The 23,599-nt window shown below is 53.3% G+C and overlaps 1 protein-coding gene across 1 annotated transcript in view; it reads right to left on the minus strand.

Moving 5' to 3' along the window:
• JAG1 (jagged canonical Notch ligand 1) overlaps positions 1 to 20,598 on the minus strand; it is a 35,693-nt gene extending 15,095 nt beyond the window's left edge. The window contains exons 1-5 of the mRNA XM_002710971.5: positions 20,101 to 20,598; positions 19,375 to 19,680; positions 10,838 to 10,889; positions 4,887 to 5,141; positions 3,117 to 3,177 (exon numbers count right to left, since the gene is read on the minus strand). Coding sequence (XP_002711017.2) covers positions 3,117 to 3,177; positions 4,887 to 5,141; positions 10,838 to 10,889; positions 19,375 to 19,680; positions 20,101 to 20,181 — 755 coding nt within the window. The 5' untranslated portion in view covers positions 20,182 to 20,598. The remainder of the gene's footprint in view (positions 1 to 3,116; positions 3,178 to 4,886; positions 5,142 to 10,837; positions 10,890 to 19,374; positions 19,681 to 20,100) is intronic.
• Between the last annotated feature and the right edge of the window lie 3,001 nt (positions 20,599 to 23,599).

Below are 23,599 nucleotides of genomic sequence, written 5' to 3' on the forward strand. Positions count from 1 at the left end.
AAGAAAAAAAAAAAAAGGTCAGCTGAGTTTATCTAGTATTGGGGGAGTCAAATTTCCTTTATAAGCGCCTTGTTCAGCGGACTCTTTCGAGGCCAAATGGTGTCTTTGATCCCCAAACAAAAACACAAATATAAACCTTCACCTGGGTGGGAGAGAGGGCAGGGTCTCAAACCACTCTCCCCTCAAGTTTCAAGCCCTCTGAAACCCTAACCGCCCTCTCAAAAACCAAGCTTTCTCAAAAGGATGTGGGGAGAGCTCGCAAGAGCACCAAGCGGCCCGCTGCCGGAATGAAGGTGGGGGTGAACGTGGGACAGGCCCAACGTTTCCAGACTGGGACCTGGGAAGACCACAATCGGAACCAGCCGACCCGTAAGCCGCTCAGCTGCAACTCTGGAAAACAAACGCCAGTGCCCACCCCCACCCCCAAAGGAAAGGCTGGCTTTCAGTTTCCAGAGAGCTGGAGCTAGAGCAAATCCTTGTCATGGGAAAATTATAGGGATCTAGCTAATAGCTAATCACCCATGGCCGAGAATCAACTTAACCCCTGAGAACACTGACTAACCGCTTCCTAACTTCTAAAAACAAGCCATCCACACCCAAACACCAAGAACCACGAGAATGTGTGGTTTAAAATTAATCTGACACAGGATTCTGGTTCACGTAACACAGAACGTCTGTCTAAATGACAAGCGACTATTTCAACCAACTCATCTGGTAGAAATGACTTTAAGGAGCGGACACCCCCGTCGGGGGAGGAGGGGGCGGGGGGGCAGCTGTTCCGTGGAGACTGACAGTCTTAGCCTGGAAGACAGGAAGAGTGAAACAACAGGCAAACGGCAATATCGCGGCTGTCTTTCCCTACCCTCCCCACAGCAGGGATTGCTACACCTCTCTGGCCCGCCTAATAAAAAAAGGAGAGGCAGCCGAGGACCCGGCCTCACCTCCTAACTAACGAGAGCGCAATCCCAAAGCATGAAAAAAGCAACCACAAGAGGCCACGGATGACTTCAAAAGAAAACAAATAAAAATACTGACCCTGAAGAGAGAGGCATCCACCAAGTTATCCCAGTTTAATAATATATGATTAAGATTCTCATGAGAAATTGAAGCCACTTTCCTCCGGTGATGATTCATCACTAAGTTTGATATCATTGGCAGGCATGTAATACAGTCAGCATGTGCACCCAGGAAAAGGAAACCCGTGTGCACTTGGGAACCAGAAAACCAGGGCAGTTTTCTCATGGCAGGGAGGAAGAAAAACAAAAAACCGTGTAATACATAATCCAAAAGACAACTGACAAGGCACTTGCCAGTCAGCCATCTCTCCAGCAGGACACGGCCTGCACTTCCTTAGCTGGAAGGTTCTGTTTTGCTTTTCTTTCAAGGGAGGGAAGAAGGAGCTGGGGTTGAGAGGCTATGCAAATGCCGCGTGGGAAAGTGGCACCTTAAGTAAACAAAGGCACCGCTGCGTGTCTGGGCAGGGAGTGGGAGGTGAGACTTCGAGAGAGAGAGAAAGGGCTCAACTCTGGAAACAAAGCCTGTTGTTCTGGCTGGGAGAGCCCTCCCCTGCAGCGGCACCGACAGCAGCAGCAGCCGCCGCCGCGTGTTTATTCTGATGACAGTAGCACAAATCGTGGCCTCCGCCGATACGCATCTGAGCAGGGAGCAGTCACTAATAGCAGCACCGAAGTGACTTTCTCCACAACACCCTTAATTAGCAAGAGTGAGCGTAGGTGGATTCCTGCGCACATCTGACAGCAATGCCGCTAAACCCTACAGTCACCTGCCACGCATGAGGGCATTGACGGGAGCCCCTTCGGCCTTCCACAAGATAAACTCTGTGAAATGCAGCCAGGGGTCCTTTCAGAAACACCTGTTCCTAGTCTCACCTCCTGCGAGTTCAGCGTCCCCTGCTGCATGGGACGGGAACAGATGGAGGGGCGGGGTTGTCAGGGTCAAGGCTTCAGAGCAGGAAGACATACTACGCAGCAACGTCATGGGGCAAACTTGTCAGATGCATATTCCTGAGATCACAAACCTGCACCTCAACAATCCCCTGGCTCATCCTGGGAATTAGGCTTTGAGCACCGAACTCTGGGGGCAGCGATTCCTGACCTGAAGTAGGGTCCCCCTGCCATCCTGTGACAGCAGCATCCCTTGGGCACTCATTAGAGATGCAGACCAGGGCCCTCCCCAGCCCTGTGGAATCAGGATCTGCGTATTAGCAACAGCCCCAGGTACCATCCTAATTTGAGGTGCACTGGTTTGCACTCTGCTCCATAAGCTGCCCTTGGCTCAAGTCAGAGCAGCTTTGGGGGCACAAGCGGCAGGCCCCAAGGATCCATTTAGTGTCACATTCAATCTGCTAATCCTTACAACTTGAGGTTGGGGGCGGGGGGAGAGAGGGAAGTGCAAGACTGTCAGAACGCTGCAGACACCACCAATATTTCCCTTCCCAAATTGGCATAATATACATTTCAAGACGTCCCCCCAAACCGGAATCAAGACGCAGTCAGGGTAGGTCTCTGTTTGGCTTCTGCATTGTTCCTGGACCATAAAAGAACCAACTTCAAAGGCCAGCAGCAAAAGTCTACATTCATCAGGCTCAACTGACAAGATTCCAGCGCAGCCATTAACCTCTCAGCACCGGCCCAGCTCCCGCCTGCAAAGGGGCCAGGAGATTGTACTAATCCCATTCTAAAGAATGCTGGACTTTCGCCTATTGATGGGAAAAGTGGGGGAGGGCAGGCAGAGGAAACACCAGGGTGGAGGAGGAGAGGGGCACAGCAACAAACCCACATCCCTCCAATCGAGTCCATTAGCACTTTAAGGGAAGATTATGAACGTGTGTTATCAATTTACAGAACAGTTAATACATGAAGTCACCAGCTATGCCCATCAGAGTTTCCTTTTCTCCCCCCAAGAGAGAAGTGCTGTGTGCATTCCACTGGACAGCTGGTATAATTTAATAAGCTTCGGATGTGCCTATCTGATTTTTTTTTTTTGAAGCTTTCTCATCCTCTAAAGAAAAAGAGGCAATGCTCACAATAAAGTCAGCTCCTCTCTCTCACATTTTAAGAAATGTTAAAAAGCAACAGACCAGTCGAGTCATTTACCTGCAGTCTCCTGGGAGTTTGCAAGACCCGTGCTTGGGGCTACAGCCCTGCCGGCAAATAGCTGTAAGAAATCACAGAAGGAAACATCAGCGCACTGCCTCCATCATGAGAACGGCCGCGTACATTAAGCCTACAAAATCCACGATGTTAAGAGTTCTCACGTTAAGGCCACCGGAAGGAGAGCAAGACGGGAGGGGCCCAAATAAGAAATCCAGCTTTAAATTTCAAGGCCATGCTGGCAGATCCTCCAAACACACATGGGGACAAAATGCAGGCGAGTGGATGGGGGAAGGGGTCCTCATCCAATCTCACTAAACAGCAGTTTGCTCCTCTTGGAGCCCCAATTCCTAGCCTGCCTACATCCACCTTTATCAAAAGAGAAAAAGAGAATCCTTTCTCATCCCACCTGCTCTGCCCATCAGGGTGCAGTCAGATGAGCTCCTAAAACCCCTACAACTGTTTGGTTTCAAAAATCTCATGGGAGCCACAGAGCCTTCCACGCTGGCCTCATTTGGCAAGCTAATCTGGTGACATTTTCTTCCCCAAGCAATTCTTTCTTTATATATATATATTATATATATATATGAAAGATTGATGTCTTAAAAATATTCATTCAACATCACGGGTTTAAGTGACTGTTACTGATTTTTAAAATGCCAACTATTTAAAATATGTCAATCAATTCCTCCTTTCATATGAATTCCAGAAGTGCCGCCCTTTTTAAAACTCTTGTCACCTGTCAGTTAAGAAAGCAGCATCACCCAGGAGACCTGCTCATTCCTCCCGCATGTCCCCAGGTGAGGGTTCAAAAATTCATTTGAGTTTCAACAAAGAATCTGCCCAGTTATCCTACAAAACGGGCAGTCTGTTAACTGTTCCTGAGGGGACAGTATATGGTTAACTAGAGTCACCCAGCAAGTTGTAGGAATTAGAAATCACTGAATTCTAGAAGGGGCAAGGACAGCAGACAGCACCCAGGACTCTAGAAACTTCTACGCCTTTGGGGCGGGGGAAAAGGGGGGCTCAATCCCACAGAAGTAGGAAGGAGCAGGCGAGCCTTGCTCCGTGCCCCAGCACCCAGGGATGCCCAGCAGAAGCTCACGGGGCTACTCCGAGCTCAGACGTCAGTGGGCTAACCCAGTCCCACTGCCATCTCTTCTGGGTCAGGCTCCTTAGCAGATCCTGAGAAGGGGACTCACACACAGGAGGAGAGGGAGGGAGGCAGATGGAGGGCAAGAGCTGGGCCAAGAGGTGGCCTCAGCTGGAATCTGGCTTCTGCCTGGTCCCAGGGGAGGCACAGGCGCACGCACGTGTGTGTGGGTGTGTGTGTGTGTATAGGGAAAGGGGGCAGGCCTTCATACTCTGTCAGTCACTCACTGACCATGAGCTCTGGGGAAAGGAGCAGCTGGAAGCTACAAGGCGCCAGAGCGCTCAGCAGCTGGGGAATGGGTGCAACACAGCACTCCCAACAGCTTGCAGAGAACAGAACCTAAAGGTAAGCTCCCCTTGGTACAAAAAAAAAACTTTTCTGAAGTCCATATAATTCTTTGACAATACACATCTTCCGTGAACTTTTTTGCATGGTTTTCAAGACTCGTTTGCACCAAAATGTATGGGTTTATGCCTTTTGTCCCCCAAGCTCATCTGTTCAGCTTCTTCGCACTTAGGCCTGTATTAACTCCCAAAACACCACCCCACCCGAGACAGGAACACACCATCGGACCGCCCAGTGGGTGAGTATCTGACGCCAAAAGCCACAGGCGCACGCACCTCTGTTACACTCGGGGCCCATCCAGCCTTCCATGCACGTTTTGTTGCCGTTCTGGTCGCAGGCATAGTGACCGAAAAAGTCGTCTCTGGGCCGGCAGAACTTGTTGCAGCCAAAGCCGTAGTAGTAGTCATCACAGGTCACACGGATCTGGTACTCAAAGTGGGCCACCCCCGTGTTCTGCTTCAGCGTCTGCCACTGGCGGCTGGGGTTGATCATGCCCGAGTGGGAGGCCTTCTCAATAATGCTGTCTGGTTCTAGAGGCAAAAGATGAGCAAGAGAATCACATTAAGAATCCCCTCAGAGCCTCCTGCCTGGACCACGTCGGCTACATACATACATAAATAAATATGCATGGTGCAAAATGCAAACAGTTGTATAAAAAGAACAGAAAATGAAATGTCTGCACCCCCTCGCCAGAGGCAGACACTGCACTGTCGCCAGTTATGGACCCCTGCCAGGTGCACAATCCTGCATTGCCCAGGAGCTCCTTTAAATAACTTACCTAGGGCCCCAACCTCGGGCCGTTAGGCTGTTTTTGCTTTTTGCTATTAACCAGAGCCCCGAGGTGCATGTGCACGTGGCACCAGCACTAAGAAGCATCCTAGTGGAGGCACACGAGTGCCACCAACCCCCTCTGTGCGCAGAGAATCCCAAAGGACTCTCCAGTGAAGCCCTGCCAATCCGCACTTCCACCAGCACAGGAAACTGCATTTCCAGCAGCAGTGCCAACAGGGTTGATTATGGCTTTCTGATCTCTCCGCCTGATACGTACCCAAGCATCTCCTGTTCTAATTAGCATCTAATTAAGTGATGGTGAACACCCTTTCAGGTGCTTAGCAAACCCTGCGTATGGGTTCCTGTGAGCTGCAACCTGTTCCTCCCTTTGCCAACCTTCTTGCTACCTTGTTGGCCCTCCCAATTTGCAAAGGCTCTTTATGTATTACAGAAGGTCACATGTAAGAAATTTCACGAGCCCAAAGGTCAACACTCTCTTCCCTTCCACCTTTAGAGTTTTGGGCTTTGCTTAGAAAAAGATTTGTCTATTTTTGTGGCCTCACTGGAATTCAAGGAATAGAATGAGTTACATTAAAAAAAAAAAAAATGCTAACACAGCCACTTTTCAAGCTGGGATTTCAATAGCAACACCGCAGACCTAATGTCTTTCACTTTTTCCCACCACCTAAAAGTCAGGTGGGAGAATAATTCACCCTCGTTTAGAGACAGGTAAGCGAGGCCAGTGCTGTGGCATAGGTTAAGCTGCTGCTTCAGTGCCAGCATCCCATGTGGGCATCAGCTTGAAACAGGTCATTAAGGTTTGGTTTTTGTTTTTTTTGTTTTGTTTTGTTTTGTTTTTGCCAAGTTATCCTCTTTAAAGAGGGCTTTCTGAGGGGTCAGCTGCTGCCTGCGATGCCAGCGTCCTATGTGAGTATCGGTTCAAGTCCCCTTGGCTCCACTTCCAATCCAGCGCCTTAAGTCATCTGAGAAAGCAGTGGAAGATGGTCCAAGTGCCTGGGTTCCTACCACTCACATGGGAGACCTGGATGGCAATCCAGGTTCTTGGCTTTGGCCTGGATCAGCCCCAGCCATCTGGGGAGTGAAGCAGTGGATGGAAGATCTATCTCTGTCATTCTGCTTCTCAAATGAATAAATCTTTAAAAATAAATAAATAAAAATGCTTCCTAAGGAAAATAAGCCCAGAGTGCAAGTGGCTCTCGCAAGGACTAAGTGGTCCCTGCCCTGCCGTCACTTACAATCTAATCCGACATAAGAGACAGGTAGAAAAATCCGCTCCAAACACAGGTGCCAGGAGTTCAGGGGAGGGTTGTGCAAAGGCAGAAGCAGGGTACTAAGCCAGCACCCGTGCCTGGTTGTGTGTTTGTTTTCTTAAACCTGGCAGTGCTAACTCCTCACCACCTTGTCAAATTCAAGGCCACCTTGGAGAAACAGACTCGGGACCTGCTCACAAGGTCTGTGTGATTCTTACCCACCCACACGGCTGTTTTTCTAGGCCCTGAGCCTGTGCGCTCCCTCACAAAGCGAGCCTCACAAGCCCCGCAGGTGACCAGGAAAAGAAAGATTCCTGCGCGCTTCATCCGCACACTCCACTTCCAACACAGCCCTGGCATTCTCTCGACTGCCGCACGTGCCTTGAACAAGCCCACACACCTGCAGACCCACACCTGGGCATATAGCACTTGCACATATAGCACTTTTGTATTTGCAAAAACTTGAAGTTAATAAACACAGGCAAAAGACAAGCAAAAACGTCCCTCCATTAACTATGTTTGTTCTGCTGCTTTGGTCAAAATGTACTGCACAGTTACAAGATCTTCATGAAGAAAAGGATTTAAACACATTGCCCAGGACTCAAAAGCTTCCAGCGACTCTCAGGCCGGTATCAACAGCAAACAACTCCGGCAAGAGTCTGGGTGACCTGCAGGGTATGTACAGACTGACACGGAATGCTCAGCGGCTCACGGCCTTCTCCTTGTTTCCAGGAAATGCTGCGATGATCTCTTGAAAATCCTCAGGGGGCTCCAAGAAGCTGCCACCTGCTGCGGCAGGGTGCTGGCTTGTCCGTCACACGCTCTCCAGCGCCTGCACTGTTTGAGGGCGAATTTGCTACCTGCTTTTCGCGTGCTACTGCCTGAATCGCACTTCCCATCAGCGTGGGGCTTTCTGAATGTAACTGGGGCAGCTCCCTGGAGAGTGCAGCCTCGTGACCGGGACCGGATGTCACCACACCTCCCTGCAATCCTCAAGTGCCTGAAGACAGTGATCTCACAGAGCACCCACAACTGGCTTTTGGGCCAAGGGGGAAACCATGACAGACCCAGTGTCACGGCACCTGGCAAACCTAGATGGGAGTCTTAACCAAGGCGCCTAAGGAAAGCCTCGTCTCGTGCATGTCTATTTCTATTTACCTATTAAGCAATACAATAAACTTAAACCATGTACTCTGGGAGAGACAGAGTTAAGGCCTTTATACCCTCCCCCTGTCCCAAAATGTAACAGAAATGACTTCGGAGGACTGATGACAGGAGGGCCAAGCTCTGAAGATTCTAACACACACTAGAACAATCCTAGTCCACCCTGGACTTCCTTGAACTGTATTCTGCTCATAAGGGTTCGTTGTAGAACTGATGTTAGAAAGAATCCTGGCCTTCTAGTAAGTAAAGATGTATTTCCCAAATTCTGGGATATATCTTTAATTTCTATCAGAACTTAGGATGTTTGCAACTTGCTTGGGCCCCAAAGGGCAGCCCACTGCCTGGATTTCTCAGCCCTCATGGAGTCCAGTCCACCAGCAGGCACTCAGGATAAAAAGAAAAAGGAGCAAAACATACCAGGAGATCATGTACAAAGGCCCGGAGGCAGAGAACCTACCACGTTTGAGGATGGAAAGGCAACCGCTAGGGTATGGCTAGGATACAGAAGTGATGGACAAGCACATGGCATAGCAGACGAAGCTGTCAGGGAGACAAGGTCTTTGTGGGCCACATGATGATCTGTCCCCAGAACAGGAAGTCACCAAATGGTTGGCTTTTAGAAGTCAGGGAAACAATCAAATGTTATGCTCCGAGACCAGGACAGCAGGAAAATGGAGAAAGCACTGGAGGCAGATAGGGGCCCACCAGTCGGCAGGTACCCTAAGAGTTCAGAGTGAGCAGCTGGTGCCTTGGGCCAGCGCTATGGCAGTGGAGATGGTGGGAGGTGGCTATATTTGAGTGATGTGTCAATGATGAGATTTTCAGAACTTGGAGGTAGATTAACATACAGACGCTGAGAGAGTAGAGAGAGATGAGATGCCCAAGAGGCCTTCCAGATGTGTGGCTTACAGCACCGGGTGTTCATATACTGGTGCTTGTCTCCCAAAAGGGCTTTAGAAGAGGTCTGTGCTTTTGCAGAGGGAAGATCCTGAATTCTGATCCCCTGCTCCCCAGGGCTCACCGCGTGGGCCTCAGCAGCCTCCCAAGGTGTATTCCCGCCCGTCTTCCTTGTCCCCCTACAGGAATTCAGTTACTTCCCAGCCAAAGCCGAGAGGTCCCAGAAGCAGAAGATGGGGCCACTGGGAAAGGCAGACAGATGTGGGCAGCTCTGGACAAGCAAGCACCAGGTTCCCAGGGATGCTCCTTCCTGACCTGTGGGGCGAGGGAAGGCCACCCCTTGGGTGCTGGTGGGGTCTCTCTCTCTCTCGCATCCCTAACCAGTACCCTCACCCAACTCTTAGCACAAGCAGGAGCCACCTCAAGGATGTCCCGCCCTCCACATGGATGATTTAACAGCCAACAGGCAAGGGAAGGAGACCAGGCCTGCACCTGACTACCTGAAGAGCCTCTTTCTCCGCACTCCCCGCCCCCATCTTCCCAATGCTTAGTTACCATTGTCAACAGGTCACAGTGACATAACGCTCACTCAGTCCTCAATGTCTGTGGCAGCAGAGGGAGGGGAGAACAAACAAGTATCTGTGACCCTGACTGCCATCAGCCACAGCCAAGCTGGCACCATCCCCCAAACACACACACCCCCGTGGTAGGATGGGGTGCTGGCTCCCTGCATGCTCCCCACAGAGGAAGGCTCAGACCCTAGACATTCGCAGGCTCCCTTAAAGCAGGAATGATGACCTCAGAGCTGGACTGGGAGCTCCAAAACGAAGAGGAGTGACCCGGAGGGCATAGCAGCCTCAGGCACCCTGGGCTCAGCAAGGGTTCTCTGACCCAGAGCTGCCCCCTGGGCCAGCGGCACCGAAAGCCACCCTCAGAGCAGAAACCCAGCTCCAACAATGCCTATGCCGGACAGTCGCCAGTTTCAGGTTCTGTGAAACACCAAGACGAAGGGGCAAAGGATGCTAGCAGTGAGCACACAAAGAAAGCATCAGTAAGGGGGGAAGAAGTTGGGTCAAGGGGCCAGCATCCCATATGGGCGCAGGTTCGAGTCCCAGCTGCTCCACTTCCAATCCAGCTCTCTGCTATGGCCTGGGAAAGCAGTAGGAGATGGCCCACATCCTTGGGCCCCTGCACCCACGTTGGAGACCCGGGAGAAGCTCCTGGCTCCAGATCTGCCCAGCTCCAGCCATTGTGGCCATTTGGGAAGTGAACCAGCGGATGGAAGACCTCTCTCTGTCTCTTCCTCTCACTGTAACTCTACCTCTCAAAGTATTAAAATAAAAAGTTGGGTCAAGTCTTCATCATGCACGGACCAAGAGCCTTCAATATGAATTGGGGTTTCTAATGACAGCCACCCAGGCTCTGCAGGCACACAGGGTACCAGCAGTTTCAGCCCCATGAGGGAAAACATACATTGAAGTTAGGAAGAGCAAGGCTGCTGTAGTGGCCAGACTGCTACCTTCTCATCACACGCCCTCTGTGGCTTCTCCACCCAAACCCACCCACGCAGTCCAGTCCAGGAAAGTGACCTGTGCAGAAAACGGAGCATCTCTCCAAGGGGGATGAGACAGGTAATGGCTCCGAGGCCCTGGAATTCTGCCTCAATAAAAGGCTTGTGGTGTGCATTGTGGGAAATCCAGACGGGCCTGAAGCTCACCTGCCCACCGAGGGAAATTCAAGGCCGGTCTTTAGAGCCCAGAGCCACCTGGATGGGTTTATCTTTCTGATGGGAGATTAAACACTCAAAAGTTTAAATGGACTTTTAAAAAGTCATGACTTTGATCCCTGAGCAGCCTACAAGGTTTTAAAGTTGTAAAACCATTAAGATCTCTATCCCAAAGATAATCTAGGTCCCTTATTTCTTATTCAGGGGACTGAGTTAACTGGGAGTCTGTTCTGGCCACTTAATATTCCAAGCCCGGATGCCAGGCAGAGTTGAGCAGCAGACTCCACTGAAAGGCGGGCACCAGGCTGGGCGAGCCAGGGGCAGGGGGCAGTCACAGTTCCGACAGGCACTGAGGACACAGAGCCAGCTCTGCCAGGTCCCCCGACGTGATACTTACGAACAGTGTCGTTACTGGAATCCCACGCCTCCACAAGCAACGTGTAGGACCTCTGCAAGACAGAGAAACAACGGCTTAGCCGGTCAGCAGCAGTGCTCAGCTCTCCAGGCCTTCTCTTACAGCCCGCCCAACAGAGCCCCGAGGCCAAAATGAAGATTCTACTGTCCACTGCATGGAGGTCTTGGGTGTCTAAATGTAGACCGGGTCCCCTCCCCTCTCGCACACTCTCCCCAGGGTGACAAACGACTTGGTGGGGACCCACTGGGGCTATTACATCGAGGTGGTCCTAAGTCCCCATCAAGAAATGTCACCTCTCCATGAGAGAGCACTCAGCATATGGTTTTTCTCAAAAAGTTTCCAAACCCTAACCCTAATGCAAGGGAAAATACATACACACACACACACACACACACACACACACACACAGAAAGAATTTATTCTAAGTTAACCTACCCAGGTATCTGTACCAAAGGGGTATTGCTAAGGTTACACTTTGGGGCCTGGTGGGGCGGTCCCCAGGGAGGCCCCCTTTTCCTTTTCAGAACCCCTTTGAAAGCCCTGTCTGTGTGAGACCATCCCAGCTCCCACAAGTATCAGGTAACCCTAGGAAGCAGGAGGGGGTAGGCGCAAAGAGACTCCCAAGACAAAGGCGGCCGCCTAACTTGGGCGGTGGGGCCGAGGGGTCAGACTGCGGGGAAGAATGTACAAAGGGAGAAATCCCCGCACACCCATGGGTTATATTTATTGATGAACTTATCTGTCAATAAGATCTAACATTCCAGGCATAATCAGAGTCTACTAACTAAACAAATCCCCTGGATACGGGCAAGATGCCAGCTTTCATACTGAAGGCACTTTTTTTATCTTCCAGGCTTATCTCACGATTGCCTACCTCCTCTCTCCCCCTCCCCAAAACCCACACTATTAGAAAGTGCCCGGTCTTACTCAAATCTTCATTTGTAGTCATTTACAATGAGGTCAGTCTCACAAAACACCAGGGTTTCAATGAACTGTCTGCTCTGTCTCTTGGCACTGGTGAAATACACCCAGGGCAGGTGGGCAGCCCAGGAACGTGAACCTGTCGGTGCATCCCTGCTCAGCTCAGTCAGAAACCCACACACTGGAAGTGTGTACTGATGAGCTAATGCTGGGCCGCCAAGCAAAGAGGCACCTGACAAGGCAAGTGCAAAGAAAGGGAGCAGGAGGAAAAAAAAAAAGCTTCATTCATAATTGGAGGCAAGCTCACTGCTCTCAAGGCGACACAGCAGGTCTCCTCTGAATATAAAAATATCTCCAAGATAGACCCAGCCTTGGAATTCAGCCGAAATATGTTTCATACTCAAAGCAGAGTAGGATCCCATTTCGTTCACTGATAACTGTGGGAAAATGCTCAGAGAAGCAAGCAGAACCGGGCAAGCCAGGGCACATACCCAGGCCTCTTCTGTGAGTGGCCATGGGTCCAAGTTCATTGTCGTCGTCGTTAATATTTTATTGGTGAAAGTTACACCTTATTTACAGCCTCTTTAAGTCTCTTAGGACTTCCTACAAATTACAGGACTCTTCCCAGAGAGCAGCAAGAAATTATGTTTCTCAACTGATTCTAGACAACAGCCTGGTGGAAACGAGGCCGGATGTGTGGCCAATTCCGTATAATTAAGCCCTTCGTTCGCTGGTCACGTCGAGGCCCACGTCCTGCACTTCAACAATATTGCTGTAATTAATTCTCTGATTAAATGCATTGATACCGAGAGTTCTGACAGACTTGCATAAGCGCTAAACACATAATACCCACAAATGCCACTGCTAGGGAGGACACCCCGGGACTGGACTGGCATGGCAGCAGTAGCCCCGCTCCAGTACCCACGGAACGAGGCTTCCTTAGGTCTTGCACAACCAAGCAAGGAGCTGCTGACCAACACCACCCCACCTGGAGGGAAACTGACGACTCACTAGGCTCTTAAGAGGCCTGGCTTGGTAGTGACTGCCACAGTCCACCTTCCTTTTCCAGGACAGACACGAGGGGAGGCTGCAGCCCTGTAAGCGCAGCAGAGCCTAAGGAACTTTCTAGCTCCCTTGTCTCACAGAAGGGATGAGAGCTCGGAGACTTGCCTCCTGGAGCCTGGATCTTCAGAGAAGAGGATTCCCTCCAAGGCTCCTATTAGGCACTCTTACCTCCCACTCCATCCCCACACTATAGATCAACAATCAAGATAACCCAGCAATGATTATTAGTTGCTAGGGAACTTTAATTTTTCCCAGGCCCACGCTTGACCTCTGTACATCCCCGAGGATCCATCTAGACACTCAGATCCTAGACCGGGCACACCAAAGCAGGTGCCAGGCCTCAGATCAGCAATCCGCTCAGATGAATTGCCCCAACCCATCAGTCACTGCAAACCTGACCCCCAGCGAGGGCCCCCAGTCCTGTATTCAAACTTAAGTTTTCCAACTTAAGTTCAGGCCAAGAAAACAGGAAAGACCTGGGCTTTTCATGATTTCAAACTAGAAAAACTAAGACTCTTAGGCAGGGTCACCTGGCTTTCATCTTTTTTTTCCTCCTCTCCTTAAGTTTTCCCAGATCAAGAGTCTAGGAGCCATGCAGGAGGGATAGGTAGTGCCCAGATCTTAGCCTGGATTTGCAAAGTGGTCACTTCTGTCCCTGTGCAGCTCTGGGCTCCAGGAAATCTGGCAACACAGAGGCTGGGTGCCATTCCCCCAGCAGCGTCAGAGAGGACTGGTCAGTTTGCAGAACTGCTTTTTGGGCAGTTTCTGTGGACTTTACCTAGAGGAGAGTCCTGGCATCAGCACCCCAAGGCGTCCTGGGGCCACCGGTTCCCCTTCCTACCCCCCACCGCTGGCCCACCAGCGCCTCCTCCCCGGGGCTCCACACTCTGCTGAGCTGTGCCCTGTCCCACTCCATGGCGGTTACCTTGGCACTGGGCAGAGCGGTAAGCACTTAATTGCCACATTAAGAAGGGGGGATGTAAGAAACAAAGGTAATTGTGTTGGCAGCTGGGAGCTTCCTTTTCCTGGCAACAGTGGCAGCCAAACCAAGCCCTGAGAAGCGGCTGCCTCCCCTCCTGCCAAGCTGAGGGACACAAACAAACCGCCATCCAACGGCACGCGTGCGGGCATCCAAACCCCAGGCCGCTGCGACGGGCAGGCGGGCCGGCCGGAGGCACGCACGTCCTGGGAATGCCTGGCGCAGCCATTGTGCGCGGTGGGTCGGCCCCGGGTCTGTCGGGGGGCCCTGCACTCTGCTGACTCAACTGCCGCTTCCTGTCGCTTGTCCCTGTATTAGCAGTATTTCTGGAGAGGCCCCATTCTTCTCCGTAATCCTCGATTCAGTCCATTCGGCCAACTCTATTGTCCCGCCTGCGACTGGGTGGCCAGGGTCTAAAATATTCCAGTCACAGAACGTAGGAAACAAAAACAGGTTTCAGGGGAGTCCATGTGTGGGCACATGCTTGCACACAGCATCCTCGTACCACGGAGTTCTGGCAAGGCGAGCGACGAGAAGACAACTCCCCTACACAGCTCGCGAGCCCAGCCTTCACCGTGGAAGGCAATCAAGTCTGCAGTGGTTGGCATGTCAATAGAGTCCGATCTGGTTACAAAGGGTGATTTTTCTCATCAAAGCCTACCTCAAAGGCTCACCAAGTGGCCCCAAAGCTCATATCCAGATTGGAGACTCAATGAGCGCCCCTATCCCCTTTCCATCATTACCCTTACCTGTTTGAAAAGCATCCCACTGATAATTAAATGCACCAGTTACAAAAGGGTGGCGAGGTTAATAGATAGAATACCGAGAAGCCAGCCAAGCTCAACGGTCCGGTTCACACAGAGCAAGCCCGAACAAGAAGCCTTTCTACTGATTTACCAAAAGGGCATAAAAACTGGGCTGAGCTGGCTGAGGACCCTGAAGGTCCCACTATTTGCATACCCTCTTTAACCAGAGGGAGTCACACCAGGGAATTTTGTCCGCACACGCCTGGTGCCAGTCATAGATGTCACTGACACCATCACATAGGGGGCCGAAGGGCTGCAGGGGTCCACGCAGCAGCCAGAAACCAGAAAACAGCACGGAAGTTATTACGCGGCCACTCGCCAGGGAAAGTGGGGCATTTCCAAACACCCAGGACCCTTCTCCCACCTCAATCACTGTTCTAAAGCCACTGCCCATGCCTTCCCCTCCCAACAACTGGACAAAAAGGCTAAGCTTGTTCCGTTCCAACTTTTTAAAAACTTTTTTTTTTTTTTTGGTATCCCATGTATCCCAATCTGGGGTTGTGGGGTGTGGGGGAGGGAAGGGGGAGGCATGCCTCTAGAAGCTTACCCAGGGAGAATTCTCAGGAATATTTGTTTTTGTGGATTACTATGCTAATTGTATGCATGTCCAGAGATTATGCATTCTTACATTGTAACTAATCTTAAAAGCCTGACATGGGGACCAAGTTCTGGCCCCTGTACAATAGGGCTGGTGGCCGTTAACGAATGCAGCCAAGGACTCTGCATTCCTGTTTTCAGGTCAGGAATGTGAAGATGACTTGTTGCCTTAGACCTGCTGTGGGTGTGTGTATGTGTGTGTGTGTGAGAGAGAGAGAGAGAGAGAGAGAGAGAGAGAAAGAGAAAATATTCTTTTCTGCATGCTAAACTGCCCACATGCCCACTGTCCAAGTGTAAAGACCTCAGGCAGCATTCACGTGGCTGGCTTTCTGGAAGGTTACACGTCTGCAAGCTGCTGCTGCCGCTCCTCCTTTTAGCACTCAACTCCCCCAACAGCCTCTGTGCCAAAACCTTCACCGTTTTCTCCAAGTGTTCTTAAGTCCCTGTAGAACTGTGGGTGTGGAGCTGGTGGGGTGCAAACTCATCTAAGTACTGGAGGTTTGAATAAGTTGCTAAGAAACATGACAACAAGGAGGAAAAAAACAGCGGTGGCTATACACCTGCAAGAGAAAACTTTGGAAACCAAGCACCTGGGACTGGGATTTCATTTTGGGAGCAGCATCTTGAAGACACATGACACAGTTCCGCTTCCCCCCAGCCTGGCTTTGCAAACGTGGACACATCATTCTGTAGACATATTGCTTCCGTCTGGGCTTTTTCTCCACGTGCACAAAGTCCCCTGCACTGAGCACTTACATATGACACGTGTGCATAACACACTGACCACACAGGTCAATCATGAGAACCCCATCCCTCTGCCCTCCATGGGTCCACACAGCTCTGAAGCCTCAGGGACTGGGGGAGGCAGCAGGAGGCATAAAGGCAAAGACTTGTCAATGGTATTTTGTGATTTACATGCTGGCAGCTGATTTACCCAAAGCCCTGGCAATTGGTCATTCAGGCCTAACATGCGAAGGAAGCCAAAGCTGGCATCCCCTCTGGTATGCAAGAATCACATTTCATTGGATTCTTCTTTAAAAAAAAAAAAAAAAAAAAAAAAAGTTGATCTCAGCTAGCCTTTAAATAGGGCCAACAGTATTTAAATAGGAGACTAACAAGTTAGGTATTGCAATTGTTCCCCGCCCCTGCCACCACCCAATCACTCTTGGGCCACAAATCAGCCATATAGCTAACTAGGGTTCTGGGATTCCCAAAAAAAGTCGTGGCAATTACACTAATGCAGTTTTAATAAGCAGGCACTACTGGGATTTAGCACTAATTTTGAGAGGTGCAAATTAACCATTTCAGTGATTCATGAATGATTATTCCCAAGTCATTTCTTGTTAAGCCCAATTACCTCTCACAATGCTGTTCTTATCACTTGGTCCCCCCAACCTGAGCACCGTAAATCAGGCCGGGCGCTTCAAGCCCCTTGGAGCAGAGACGAACAACCAAAGCGAAAACTACCACGAGACAGGGGCCAGGGCAGGGGACTCCAAGTCGGCAGTGATCAGATCTGATGGGGCGGGCGGGCAGGCCCACCTCCACAGAGCATCTCACAACGGGCACACTGGAATGTGGACTGTGTTTCATATCTGCCCAAATCGTTTCCTCCTTTTCCTCTGCAGGACGTGAACAGTTGTTTGATTGGGCTTATACTTCCAAACAAAAGGCATGAATTGCGTGACCTTCCCTAACTGACCTACCCCTGCAACACAACCAACCAACAGCTCTTCCAGCGTCAGCAAATCTGGGAGGATGCACACAGATGGGAACTGTGGCTGCACAGGGGCCGGCAGCTTGGGGGGCTGGGGTTTGGGAGTTCTTACTTGCACATCACACATCTTCCACTCATTACCTCTGGAGTTCTACACTAAGTTCACTTACAACCTAGCCCAGAAATCAGCTTGAGAATGATACACTTATCAACTGCCAGACCGCACAAAAAAGTGCTGTCTACTTCAATACCAGCTCAGCTACCTAAGTGCTTTCCAGTGGACGCGCACCCCGGAATCATTGTCCCACGTTGCTGGTGGTGGGGTTTCTCCAAGCCACACACGGGAAAACAAACTTGAACGCGGCACCTATACTCCAGTTTCTCTTGGGAAGCAGGGTTTATGTTTCACGGGAGGCCTTTTTGGGGCAGAAGGGTGGCGACTTGTTTGCGAGTGATACATGCATTTGGCCCGACTTCAAAACAACCACACTCTCAGGATTGCCCCAGCAGTCTCCCCCATAGTAGCAAAGCCAAAGAGTCTATTTCATGGTTGGTGACCCGTGAGGCCCCAAACCACAGAAGAGCACCAGCAAATCACCCTGCCCTACCCTCTCACCCCACTTCCGCTCCTCGTCCACTGAGGACCCTCTATCCAGTGTCAGACCCCCTTCTTGGGCCACTTGTCCTCAGCCAGCCTGGCAAGCAAGCCTTCCAGTTTTTCCTGTAAGCCACCTCTGACCCTACTTCATAGAACGAACCTCAGCCAGGCCCGCAGCTTTTTCAAATCACTAACAGGATTCCTTTTATGGTCTTGTGAAAAGCAAGGGGCTCTGGGCTGATCCTCCCAGGGTGGCACCACCTGCAGGCCCCTTCCCCCTAAACTCCAAACACCAGTTCAAGGGCAGTCAGCATTCACACGCGGCTTGGGCCCAGCCAGATTTAAAGGTGGCCAACTTCTGTAGCTTAAAGTTCTCCCTAATAAGGGATTAACAAACAAGATAAACAGTCTTTGTAAAAGTGAAATCCCGCAGCAGAAAACGCTTTCAGAGCTCAGAATTCCACACGCAGCGCGGCGCGTTGTTTATCCACTAATACACATCTAGTGCGACCCATTCCAGGGCATGTTTTTGATTACTGTCTGATGTCACTCAAAGCAGAGAGCATTTCAGAACGCCGGCTCCTGGAAGTGTGGACGTTAACGGCCGCCTTAAGTTTCACGCACACTCTGCCCTCCGCTCCCACAGTTGCGGAGCCACAGCCCCGGCCGGCGGATAGGAGGCAGCAGAGCGCATCCCACCAGAGCACGTGGCGAAAAGCAACCCTCGGGGGCGCCGAGCTCCCCTCCCACCACCCACCCGCCCAGCCCCGGCCCTGGCAATGAGTCACGCCTCCTGGACAGCGGGAGCCCGGCGCAGGGCACACCCCCAACATTTCCCTTTCCTCCCCTTCTGCAATCGCACCCATCTTCCTTCCACCCATTTTGAGATGTTGTAAGGGCCTTGCTGCAGCTTTGCCAGCTGGGCCCGGGCCTCGAGCTCCTCTGGGATGATGGCGGAGGGAGGGGTGGGGGTGGGGGGGAGTTGAAGGTTCACGCACTCGCGCTGCAAGCACTACCTCTAGCGAGCCGCCCCTTGCAAAACCCTTGGCAAGGCCTGCGAACTTTCTGGGGACCGCGCGCCCGCCGGACGAGGGCGTGTGCCCGCCCTTCCCGGGGAAGTTTGCAAACACAGCTGTTCCAGGGCCCGGGAACCGCTGGAAGTGAGGCCACAAGGGCTTCGCCGCGCGGGGGCGGGGGCAGGAAGGGGCCGGCAGGGGGCGGGGGTTCCCGGGCCTGCAGCCCGCGGCGGCCGCCCCCAGGCCCCTCATGCCTCGCCAGGAGAGCGCCCCCGCACCCACCGAGATTTCCAGGGAGCAGCGGGATACGGGCTCCCCCTGCCCCCCAACACACACACACACCCTCCAGGAAGGACACACCCGCCCTCCCGGCCGCTCACGGGAAAAGGGAGAGTGCCAATTTGGACGGCGTTCACAGCCCAGAGCTGCGTCGGCTCGCCCTCCGCGGCGCACCGGGTTTAAGCGGTGAAGTGAATAGATCACCTCCAGGGACCTCCTGGCTCCAGGGGCACGGGGGTGGGGGCCTGTGTGGACTCGGGGACCAGTCGAAACCGGCCTTCCCGGGAGCGTGGCAATCGTTACCCCTTCTGGGGGTGCCCCCTTGGGCGCGCGAGGCAAACACCAGCGGAGATGGGACCCCAACCCCGCAAGTCTTAACTCTCCGAATGGAGTCTCCGCTGCCGGATCCGCCGCCCCGAAAGCCGCGCGCAGGCGGCGCAAAGTTGCAAGGCAAGGGGCTTTTACCTCCGTCCCGCAAAGGCCACGCGGGGCCGGGCGCGCGCGCGCGCCGAGCCCGTGGCGCAGAGAGGGGGCCACTCACCGGCCAGGCGAAACTGAAAGGCAGCACGATGCGGTTGCGGTCGTTGCCGCGGCTGGCTTTGAGGTTGAAGGTGTTGCCCCCGATGACAGGCGTGGACCCCGAGCCGAAGCTGCAGGGGCCCCCGGCCGTGACGCGGGACTGGTACTCCTTGAGGCACACTTTGAAGTACGTGTCACACTCGTCGCGGGTGCACTTGCGGTCCCCCGGGTTGCGGGCACCTCCGCAACAGTTCCCGTTCTGCAGCTCCCCGTTCACGTTCTGCATGGACAGGATCTCCAACTCGAACTGACCCGAGGCGCCGCACACCTGCCGGCGAGCGAGGGAGGCAGGTCAGCGCGGGAGAAAGTTGTTTTCTCGGAGGGTGGAGGCGGCGACTCCCAGCCCGCCCGCCCGCCCGCCCGCCCGGCGAGCCCTCGGCGCCAAGTGAAAATAATTCTGGAAAACTGGCTTCGAGGGCCCAACGTGATTCTGGGGAAGCAAAACGCACAAGTGCGAGGGGAGGGAAAAAAAAAAAAAATCCGACTACGGCCCGGGGAATGTGCCCCCGGCCCAGCCCGGGGCTCCCCAAGGGGTAGCAGGAGCGCTCCCGTCCAGGCGCAGCCTCTCGGGCTCGGGGGGCCGGGCACCCACGGGCTCGTCTCGTCGCCCGCGTCCGGGGCGCCCACGAGGGTAAGGGGTGGGGTGGGGGGGTCGGCCAGGAGGGAGGCCCCGGCGCGAGGCTCCTACCTTGGCTCGCAGGGCACAGAGCAGGGCGAGCAGGAGGCTCAGGGGGCGCCCGGGCCGGCCGCGCGTCCGTGGGGACCGCATCGCTGCGCCGCGCGCCGCGCGCACTGGGGACGCCGCCGCCGCTGCTGCTGCCGCTGCTGCTGCTCGCGCTGCTGCTGCCGCCGGTGCTGCCGTCGCCGCTGCCCCCGCGGCCGCCGCGTCCCGGCTCTAATATACTCCGCCGATTGGAGCATGCACGACTGGAAAACAACACCACTTTTCAAAAGCCCTTTCAGGAGCGGCCCGTTCCAGAAGGCGGAGAGCCCGGCCTCCTTTTATTATTCTGATCGCTTCTTTGAGGCGCTCCCCCTCCTCTTCCACCTCCCGGCTTTCTTTCCTTCGCTCACGCTCCCCTTCTTTTATTATTATGGTTATGCGCAGCCTTTTATTCCCTTTCAGATCAGCTGCATGGGAAGGGGGGGGAGAAGAAGGAGGGAGGAGGAAAAAAAAAAAAAAAAACCCGAGCCTAGCTCGCCGGCCGGCCGGCTGCAGGTAACACAATGACGCGTGCCCGCCTGGCTCTCGGAGAGGGACCCGGAGCGCCGGTCTGGGAGCCGCGGCTCGCGCTGGCCACCTCTACCCAGCACGCGCGGCAAGGCGCATGCGCGCTTATGAATATTCATGAGGGGCCGTGAGTTCTTGGGACACGCCCCTTCCCTCCTGGTGGACGGGGAGGGGGCCGGCGCGGGGAGGAACTTGGAAGGGGCCCGGGGCTCGTGGACGTCCAGGGCCCCCTCCGCAACCCGTGTCCACGGGAGCGCCGGGAAGGGAGAGCGCGCAGCCGCTGCTCCGGGGCGCCGCGGGCGCCCCCCGCTCCTCCACGGGGACCGCGCCCCGGGCCCGTCGGGGCCCCAGGTGTAGGCGCCGCGGTGCTGCCCGAGCGGCCGGAGCGGGACAGCTTCCGCCTTCCGAGCCGCCTGCGTCAGCTGCGGCTTTCGCCCCTGGAGGAGGGCCTGGCCGCCGGGAGCCCGGCCCGCTTCCCGGGAGCGAGCGAGCCGCCCAGAGCGCTCGGCTGGCGGCGGCGAGGCTGGCGCGCTTGCCGCCGTCTGCTCGCCCTTGCGGAGGCGACCTGGGCTTTAGACGCGGCTTGGGAACTTTGGAAAAAACTTGCCCGGAGCCAGGCTGGCCGCAGACTCGAGGGGGAGGCCTCGGCCGCGCCCCTCCCCCTCCCAAATCCGAGTCTGCGGAACCTGCGAGGGCTGCGGGCTTCCTTTGCTAACCGCGGCGAGCGGCGGGCCAGCCGGAGTCCGGTTCAGGCTGGACGAAGGGCTGGCGGAGGTGGAGGTGGAGGTGGGCTTGCACACCTTCCGCGCCGCGCCGCCGGGACCGCAGTGCCCGGTTTGCACCTGTAGGCGGCCTCCGAGCCGCTCGCTGGGTGGCAGGCGGTGGGCCTGGCAGGCACCGTCTCACCGCCCAAGCCGGCCCTGGACTTGGCTTTTCTGGGGGCGGCGGTGGGCACCGATGCTAGGCTCGCCTTGGCAGTGAACAGACGACGCTTTGGGTCGTAAACAAGGGCAAAGGGAACCCTGAGGCTGGGTGAAGACTCAGCCGAGCCCTCTCCCTGTGGATTTGCTGCTGCGCGTGAGGGGAGCTGTTTGGGGAAGCATGGATTTCCCTCGCAGGAAAGTACATCATGAATTCTCAGCCCACTGGACGGTGGATAAAGAATTAGCTTGCACTGGGCATGTGCTGCCAAAATGCCTGATGATTCGGCGGCCAGTTTGGGGCTCGACCCTCCTGGGCTGTGAGGCGTGATGGGTGGCGGCTATAGGGTCAAGGGAAAGCAGTTTCCAACGTGCTGAGTTACTGAAAGAACAGCGGGTGGTCTGTAGTTACCTACTTCCTACGTTTGATGGGGAGCTCGACGTGCACAGTGCCCGATGTCATCTTTATGGGGAATCAAGCAAGGCACTCCTTGACATTGATTCGAGTCTAGGAAGGATGGTGAGGAATCTGCATGTAACAGCCAAACAGAAAAACAAGATGTGCTTAAGAACGGTGCTTTTTTTCATGGTTGAAACGTCCCATCTCGATCGATCCTGAGAAAATGAATCCGTATTTTGGAAGGGTTCATCACTGGTCATGTTAGCAGATGGCAAAGGCAGCAAAAACTTGGGTATTTGGATGTGCCCCGCCCGCCTCCCACCAGTTGTCCCAGATGCATCCAGTTGTTAAGTGCAATCCCAACTAGCTTTGACCGAAGTTTCCAGAAATAGCAGTCTCCCCCACTTCCTATCCCCCAGCTCACTTCTACACCCAGAACCCCTATGTTAGAGCGCTAGTACAAAATGTGCTGGGGGGAGGGGGGAGAACAAATCACAAAGAAAGCTGCTGTGGTCCTGAAATGCACATTCTTTGCATTTTAAGGAAATGCATGGTTCCTTCTGAATGCAATTCTGTACCTACGCTTCTCAGGAAGTAGGGAATGGAGCCTTGTGTTTAGTTGAAGAGTGTATACCCAGCCACCTGGCTTAGCCTGGGAGGCCGCCTTGGATAGCAATCTTGAGTTACCTGTAAACCGAGGTCAGCTCCAGTCTAGCGGTGATTTAGCCTATTTGACTAATAGGAAACAGAATATGGATTTCTCAGAGGTTAAAAACCACCTGATTTATCTTAACAGGAATGTCAAGTCAGTAATAAACTCTCAAGGCAAATAGTACGGAGTTCTCTTTCTGAGCCTGGGAACTCACTTTGAGGGAAGGTAGTTGCGGATTTGCGGGGATTCTTTTGAAAATTTTCTGTTGGGGCTCTTCCAAGTAATTGGGACTCCCCCAAAAAAGCCAGTCACGTTTGTGGCAACAGATGCTGAAGGGGAGCTCTGACCTGTCACTTCCTCACAGCCAGTTCTCAGCCTCCCTCCCTGGAGAATGAGGAACTGCCGCTGAGGTCAGCCGTGGAGATCCCCGTCACCTAAGCTGCCTGTGGGTAAAGGCTTCCACGTGTGGGTGCGCATCACGTCTCCACCTGAGAGTCGGGGAGAGGCCTGCCTCGTGTGCTCACATCATAACCATCCTCGAATACCTTTCTCCTTCGATTCTAAAAGAAAGATACCTCATTTTCCTTTTTTCACCAAACTTGCCCCGCCTTTACTCAGTATTCACTGACAGCAATCCTGAACCTCCAAAGGGCTTAACAAGAGATATTCAAGCTACATTAACTGTATTTAAATAATATAAGCAACTGGAATTTTTAATCCAAAACAAAAATCAGCTAATCAATATTTACTGAAAACTGTCATTCACATAGGAACATAGCTGATGTAAAAAATATGCTGAGTGAAATAAGCCAGATACATCCTGAATAAACCCACTTCTATGAAGTTTTGAAACAGGCAAAACTAGTCTATGGGGAAAAATACCACAGGGGTGATTTCATGTGGGGCGGGTGGAAATTGCCTGGGATGGGCGTGAGGCTCTTCTAGGGGTAGGGCAGGATGAAGTGTTATATCTTGATAGGGTTT

This window comes from Oryctolagus cuniculus, chromosome 11 (assembly GCF_964237555.1).
Source record: "Oryctolagus cuniculus chromosome 11, mOryCun1.1, whole genome shotgun sequence".
Taxonomy (NCBI): domain Eukaryota; kingdom Metazoa; phylum Chordata; class Mammalia; order Lagomorpha; family Leporidae; genus Oryctolagus; species Oryctolagus cuniculus.